Here is a 7,500-nt window from a genome sequence, read left to right as displayed (position 1 = left end):
TTTTCTTTCTTGCTATTTATCCATTTTTTTCTCTCTCCCCTTTCCACTCTTCCACACGCGGCGGCACGTGCAGCTGTACAACGCGTTTCGCACGGATCACGAGGTGCGGGACTTCGTGGCGGCGGGGGCTGCCAGCGGCGTGTCAGCGGCCTTCGGGGCTCCCGTGGGGGGCACCCTCTTCAGCGTGGAAGAGGCAGCCAGCTTCTGGAACACGGAGCTGGTGTGGCGAGTGGTGAGTGGGGGTGGGGTCGGGGGGTGTGGGTTGCGGGGGCTGGCTGTACATGGTTTTCATGCTCTGATTTATACTAGTTATGATATTATGGCTAGTTTTTATTGTTTTAACGGTCTGCTCAAGTTATTGTGGCTGTGGAACTAGCTTTTAAGGTTTTGATGCTCTGATCTGGTTAATATATGGTTGTGGAGCTAGCTTTGTTGGGTTTTTTTTAATGCTTTGGTCTAGGTATATGGATGTGGGGCGAGCTTTATGGGTTTTTGATGCTCTGATCTGGATGTATGGCTGTAGAGCTAGATTTGGGGGTTTTGATGCTCTGATCTAGATATATGGCTGTGGAGCCAGCTGTAAGCATTTTAATGCTCTGATCTAGTTTTAAGGCCATGGAGCCAGTTTTAAGGCCATGGAGCCAGTTTTAAGGCCATGGAGCCAGTTTTAAGGCCATGGAGCCAGTTTTAAGGCCATGGAGCCAGTTTTGAGGCCATGGAGCCAGTTTTGAGGCCATGGTACCAGTTTTGAGGCCATGGTGCCAGTTTTAAGGCCATGGAGCCAGTTTTAAGGCCATGGAACCAGTTTTGAGGCCATGGAGCCAGTTTTAAGGCCATGGAGCTAGTTTTAAGGCCATGGAGCCAGTTTTGAGGCCATGGTGCCAGTTTTAAGCCCATGGAGCCAGTTTTGAGGCCATGGAGCCAGTTTTAAGGCCATGGAGCCAGTTTTGAGGCCATGGAAACAGTTTTAAGGCCATGGAGCCAGTTTTAAGGCCATGGAGCCAGTTTTTAGGCCATGGTACCAGTTTTGAGGCCATGGAAACAGTTTTGAGGCCATGGAGCTAGTTTTGAGGCCATGGAGCTAGTTTTGAGGCTGTGGGACATGTTTTAAGGCCATGGAGCCAGTTTTAAGGCCATGGAGCCAGTTTTAAGGCCATGAAGCCAGTTTTGAGGCCATGGAGCCAGTTTTGAGGCCATGGAGCCAGTTTTAAGGCCATGGAGCCAGTTTTTTAGGCTGTGGAACATGTTTTAAGATTTCTGTGGAGCTAATTTTAATGTTTCTTTGGAGCTAGCTTTAAGGTTTCCATGGAGCTTGTTTCAGAATTTATGGGGCTGACTTTGAGGCTGTGAGGCTGATTTTCAGTCTGTGGATCTAGTTTTAGTGCTACTTTTGAGGCTTTGGAGATGGCTTTGGAGATAGCTTTGGAGGTGGCTTTGAGACAGCTGTGTGAAATTTGTAATGTGGAGGAAGTAATCGTTTTGCTGTCTAAAGATGGGTTCGCAAGACTTTCTTTTTTAGCATGATGACATTCGCGGCTGTCATTTCTGTGTCGCTGACTCTCTCTCTCTCTCTCTCTCTCTCTCTCTCTCTGTATCTGTCTCTGTCTGTCTCTCTGTCTGTCTCCTTCCTTCCTGCCTCTCCCATCAACGCATACATGAATTTTGCTGGTTGTTGTGACGACTATCGGATTGGTACTTTCCTCTTGAATCAACAGTTAGCATTGTCAGGTTTTTTTTCTTCAGTTCTCCCCTCTCTGTCTCTTTATTTTCTCTGTCTCTGTCTCTTTCTCTCTTTCCTTTTCTCCCTGCCCCCCCTATCCACCCCCCTCTCTCTCTCACTCTACTGTCTGTGTCTTTCTGTCTATCTCTCTCTCTCCCTTTCTCACCCGAGCTTTGTTTTGTTTCAATATTTGCTTTCACCATTTTCATTCTTTTATTGTAATGTTTTGTTCAGCAATGAAAATATGCTGATGCAATTTCCGATGTCATAAGAACCTCATGGCCAATGACATTAAAATGTGGTGACGCAATTTCCGATGTCATAAGGATCTCATGGCCAGTGACATTAGAATGTCAAAGCGTTAAACATCCCAATCTCACCATCTCTCTCTCTCCCCCCACCCCCACTTTCCATTTCTTTGAGTAATAGGCTTGCGTGTGGAAGAAGTAATTTCATGATTTAAAATGGACTGATTTTTTTTAAAGAAACAATTGTTTTTTCTGTACTGTAAAAATATATGAATCACCATATGTGATCATATATGTTGCCTCATTGTCAACAGACAATTGGCAATAACAATAATTATGTCATGTGTCAAGTATCTCTGTCTCTCTCTCTGTCTCCCTCTATCTGTCTCTGTGCCTGTCTCTCAGTCCCTCTGTGTGTATATCTGTTTCTGTCTCTCTCTCTCTCTGTGCCTGTCTCTCAGTCCCTCTGTGTGTATATCTGTTTCTGTCTCTCTCTATGTCTCTATCTCTGTCTGTCTGTCTGCCTCCCTCCTTTTCTGTCTGCAGTGTAAACTATCATTTTCATTTCATTTTTCAATCAGTCAGTTAAATTGAATTGCGTTGAACTGCTTTTTGCCTTTATCTATGTCTGTGTGTCTGTCTGTCTCTTTCTCTCTCGGCCCTTTCTGCCTGGATGTATACCTCTCTCTTGTTGTTCTGTTTAAAACGTTGGTTTGTCTGTTGCCTCCTTGTGCTTACGAAAAAAAAAGTAAAGAAAAAGAAAACATCGCAATCTAATTGTTTACCATCAAGCATTGCTGATTCCGTTTTATTCTGGTTTTCAGTTCTTTTCCGCCATGATTGCCTGTTTCTCCACCAACTTCCTTCTCAGTGCCTTTGAGGGACACCCTACTCAGTTGTCCCACCCTGGTCTTGTTCGCTTCAGTGCATTCCCGGTAGGTGGCCTGCAGTGACCTTTAGCGCCCCGCCCTCCCCCCCCCCCCCCTCCTCGCCACCCCCGAGGAATAAAAGAAAAGAAAGGAAAAGAAACAACCAACCAACCAAAAAAAGAAAAGAAACGAAGAAGAAAAAGAAGAAGAAAGAACTTTTTAAAAATTTGTTTTAATATGCTTCCTCGCAAACCAGTCACTCTCATTGCCGATATAATTTCGTCTTCGCCAGTCACAACACAACACCCATGCTCGTTCTGTCTTTGTGTCAGTGGGTGTGGCGTCAATTCACTGGCGTCTTTGTGTCACTGTCAAAAAGAGGTTTCTATTTACAGAAATTTGCCAGGGACATCGAGTTAGTGCCGAGGGTTCTTTCAAGTGCGTAATATGTAAGCACTGTACGCGGGACCTCAGTTTATCATCTCACCCAACAGACCATGTTGTAGAATATCTGTGCAAGTACGATTTATTCATTGATTGTAAAGCTGTTTGTATATCAATCAAGCGGACCCACTAAATCTAAAAGGAAATGATATATTGACTATTGATAAAAAATTTGAAAAAAGAAAAAAAGTCAACGTTGTGAATACCTTGCGAAATGCACATCTAAAAACGTGTTCGTGTGGTTGTGCATAACAAGAGTTGTGTCATGTGTGATATATAATTCATGAGACGGACACTTTGCTGTTTTTGAAATTATTCGGATTATATGTTCTAAAAGCTTTATGACATTTATGGGGTGGTGTTTATCATCGTTGTGTCGCATGGTCTATGATTGTGACAATTTCATTCAAAACTTCTAATTATTACTATTTTCATTGTATGCTTGGTATAATCGGCCTTTTATCATATAAAATGATATACGTTGAATAGAACCGGTTTCGTTCAGCGAAAAAGAAAAAAATTGCGAGCGCGTATGTATGTGTCCGCATGAGTACTGACAATCACAGTTACTTTTTAGATCAATAATTTCGACATGGACAGATGTTGTTATTGTCATAAAACACTAAAAAAAAACATGACTGTGTAAACTTCTTCAGGTAGACTACATAGTTTGGGATCTGAGGCTTTTAAAGTCTAAATTTCCTTTGTACCATTGTTCGGAGATGAAGCACAGGATATCCTAATGTCTTTGCTTTTTGTACATTTATGTGAACAGACTGTACATCATTTACGTAATACAATGTACTTTATTCAAATGCATGTATTTCTAGAGCTGCTTTTGTACGGAGGTTTGCTGGTTTCGTACATATCAACTTCTTTTTTGTTTCAGAATCTTGCGTTTGATCTCATCGAAATTCCAGTTTTTATTTTCATGGCTGTTATAGGTAAGACAAGTCAAATTTTGGATAGATTGTGAGGCAGAAGGTCGGAGTGTGTGGTCTGTGTGAACACTTATTTATTTATTTATTTATTTATTTATTATTAAATCATATCATTGTGTTGCATTGCATGATATTGTATTGTATTTTATAGCTGCATTTCTCAACAATTTTTTCCACGTTGAAATCGGACCGCTGTCCGCGGGGAGAGCTCATCGCCACAATACAGTGCCACCATCCCAGCCCCCCCCCTCCATAACCCCCCCCCGCCCCCCCGGATTTTTTTTCCTGCTTGCAAAGTGTATTTGTTTTCCGTCAATCTGGATTTTTCTACAGAATGTCGCCTGTGGTTGCTATGGGTTTGGTTTTTGTTTACGTGAGCTAAGTGCATGCTACACAAGGGGCATCGGTTTATTGTTTCCTCCAAAAGACCAGCACCCAGGCCACCCTCAAGGTCTATAGTATTTATATTTGTATTTCTTTTTATCACAACGGATTTCTCTGTGTGAAATTCGGGCTGCTCTCCTCGGGGAGAGCGCGTCGCTACACTACAGCGCCACACATTTTTTGTATTTTTTTCCTGCGTGTAGTTTTATTTGTTTTTCCTGTTAAAGTGGATTTTTCTTCAGAATTTTGGCAGGAACAACCCTTTTGTTGCCGTGGGTTCTTTTACGTGCGCTAAGTGCATGCTGCACACGGGACCTCGGTTTATCGTCTCAACCGAATGACTAGCGCCCAGACCACCACTCAAGGTCTAGTGAAGGGGGAGAAAATATCGGCGGCTGAGCCGTGATTCGAACCAGCGCGCTCAGATTCTCTCACTTCCTAGGCGGACGCGTTACCTCTAGACCATCACTCCACTGTGGAGGTGGAAGTAAAAATCCTGGTCCGTACATGGGGACTCGAACCCGTGAACACTCGTTTTCTTGACAAGCTTTTTACCACTGGGCCACCGCTACACCCTATTTCCAAGGTTTGGCAGAAAGACAGTGGTAAGACCCATGCTGTTTGTTTCATTTTTTCCTTTGATCGTTACCTTTTTTCTTTTTTTTTTTTTGCTTTTCTTTATGATGCATTATTGTTTTAATGAACGCGTCAATTTCTTAGTTGACTACTGTAGGGACTGAGATCGTGACATTATTTTTTAATTTTACTTGTTGTTACACTACACTTTTTTTTTCTTCTTATTTTGCTCTTTTTTCTTATCCTTTAAGATTTGTTTAGATATGTAAATCATTTCCGTTGAACAATTTAGAGGATAAAGTCGTGAACTTGCATCAACACACTATGGATAGATTAACCTACATGGATTTAACAGTACACAGGTGGTCAGCAACGCATCACTTTCAATTTAGCGTTAAAATTTCCTTCGTGGACTCGCTCAGACTTTTTAATCTATTTCCAGACTGTCGCAGAATTCTTTACCTACTTTATCTGCACGAAAGTGTGTCATCACAAATAACTGGGAACGCTGATTTAAAAAAAAAATTGTATTCATTATCAGTTGTTTTTCTTATTAGATTAAAGACGTTTTTGTTTTCCCACGAAGCCCATTAAATAATGATCTTTAATTGTGCTTAGATATCCCGATCTACCCCGTTTTTCCCAACTCACTATTCACCCCCTCCCCATTCTCTCCTAAACAGTGACGTTCAAATGAGAACGTCATTACACTGAAGACAATGTCCACAGTCATCAGTGTGTCGTGACGGGACATTAGACAAAATTCCTCCTCCTCCTTTACGGACTAAGTTTTGCCCTGGTATCAAGGACATTTGTTTTGATGATGTTACAGTTCAGTATATTACTTTTGGAGTGAAGTCTTACTTACTTGAGTGTGTCTCAGGGAACATTGATTAAAAACAAAAAAAAAAACCCCAACTTTTTACGTTTATCATTAGTGGCTCCTCCTTGTAAATTCACGACTTTCATTTAACTAAATCCATGAAGTAATTTTCTTTTAGTGCACTTTTTGTTTGTAGTTCGGATGTTCATCTTTGATTCCACCCTTCATCAAATCAGTTTCCCCATCTCACCATACAGTCACCCCATCTCACCATACAATCACCACCCCATCTCACCATACAGTCACCCCATCTCACCATACAATCACCCCATCTCATCATACAGTCACCCCATCTCACCATACAGTCACCCCATCTCACCATACAGTCACCCCATCTCACCATACAATCACCACCCCATCTCACCATACAGTCACCCCATCTCACCATACAGTCACCCCATCTCACCATACAATCACCACCCCATCTCACCATACAGTCACCCCATCTCACCATACAATCACCACCCCATCTCACCATACAGTCACCCCATCTCACCATACAATCACCACCCCATCTCACCATACAATCACCCCCATCTCACCATACAGTCACCACCCCATCTCACCATACAGTCACCCCATCTCACCATACAATCACCACCCCATCTCACCATACAATCACCCCCATCTCACCATACAGTCACCACCCCATCTCACCATACAGTCACCCCATCTCACCATACAGTCACCCCATCTCACCATACAATCACCACCTCATCTCACCATACAATCACCCCATCTCACCACACAGTCACCACCCCATCTCACCATACAGTCACCCCATCTCACCATACAGTCACCACCCCATCTCACCATACAGTCACCCTATCTCACCATACAGTCACCACCCCATCTCACCATACAATCACCCCATCTCACCATACAGTCACACCATCTCACCATACAGTCACACCATCTCACCATACAATCACCACCCCATCTCACCATACAGTCACCCCATCTCACCATACAATCACCACCCCATCTCACCATACAGTCACCCCATCTCACCATACAGTCACCCCATCTCACCATACAATCACCACCCCATCTCACCATACAGTCACCACCCCTTCTCACCATACAGTCACCCCATCTCACCATACAATCACCACCCCATCTCACCATACAGTCACCACCCCTTCTCACCATACAATCACCCCATCTCACCATACAGTCACCACCCCATCTCACCATACAGTCACCCCATCTCACCATACAATCATCACCCCATGTCACCATACAATCACCCCATCTCACCATACAGTCACCCCATCTCTCCGTACAGTCACCCCATCTCACCATACAGTCACCCCATCTCACCATACAATCACCACCCCATCGCACCATACAGTCACCCCATCTCACCATACAGTCACCCCATCTCACCATACAGTCACCCCACTCCCCCATTATCCTTCTTTCTTTCCTTCTT

The 7,500-nt window shown here is 43.4% G+C and overlaps 2 protein-coding genes across 2 annotated transcripts in view; both read left to right on the top strand.

Moving 5' to 3' along the window:
* Positions 1-7,500, top strand: part of LOC143285587 (H(+)/Cl(-) exchange transporter 7-like) — a 76,889-nt gene that overhangs the window by 44,142 nt on the left and 25,247 nt on the right. The window contains exons 9-11 of the mRNA XM_076592981.1: positions 74-232; positions 2,793-2,903; positions 4,171-4,225. Coding sequence (XP_076449096.1) covers positions 74-232; positions 2,793-2,903; positions 4,171-4,225 — 325 coding nt within the window. The remainder of the gene's footprint in view (positions 1-73; positions 233-2,792; positions 2,904-4,170; positions 4,226-7,500) is intronic.
* LOC143285914 (uncharacterized) overlaps positions 5,902-7,500 on the top strand; it is a 1,930-nt gene continuing 331 nt past the window's right edge. The window contains exons 1-3 of the mRNA XM_076593364.1: positions 5,902-5,924; positions 6,371-6,613; positions 6,751-6,950. Coding sequence (XP_076449479.1) covers positions 5,902-5,924; positions 6,371-6,613; positions 6,751-6,950 — 466 coding nt within the window. The remainder of the gene's footprint in view (positions 5,925-6,370; positions 6,614-6,750; positions 6,951-7,500) is intronic.

This window comes from Babylonia areolata, chromosome 9, assembly GCF_041734735.1.
Source record: "Babylonia areolata isolate BAREFJ2019XMU chromosome 9, ASM4173473v1, whole genome shotgun sequence".
Classification (NCBI taxonomy): Eukaryota; Metazoa; Mollusca; class Gastropoda; order Neogastropoda; family Buccinidae; genus Babylonia; species Babylonia areolata.
The sequence above is the reverse complement of the archived record's forward strand: the minus strand, read 5'-3'. Positions and strand labels throughout refer to the sequence as shown.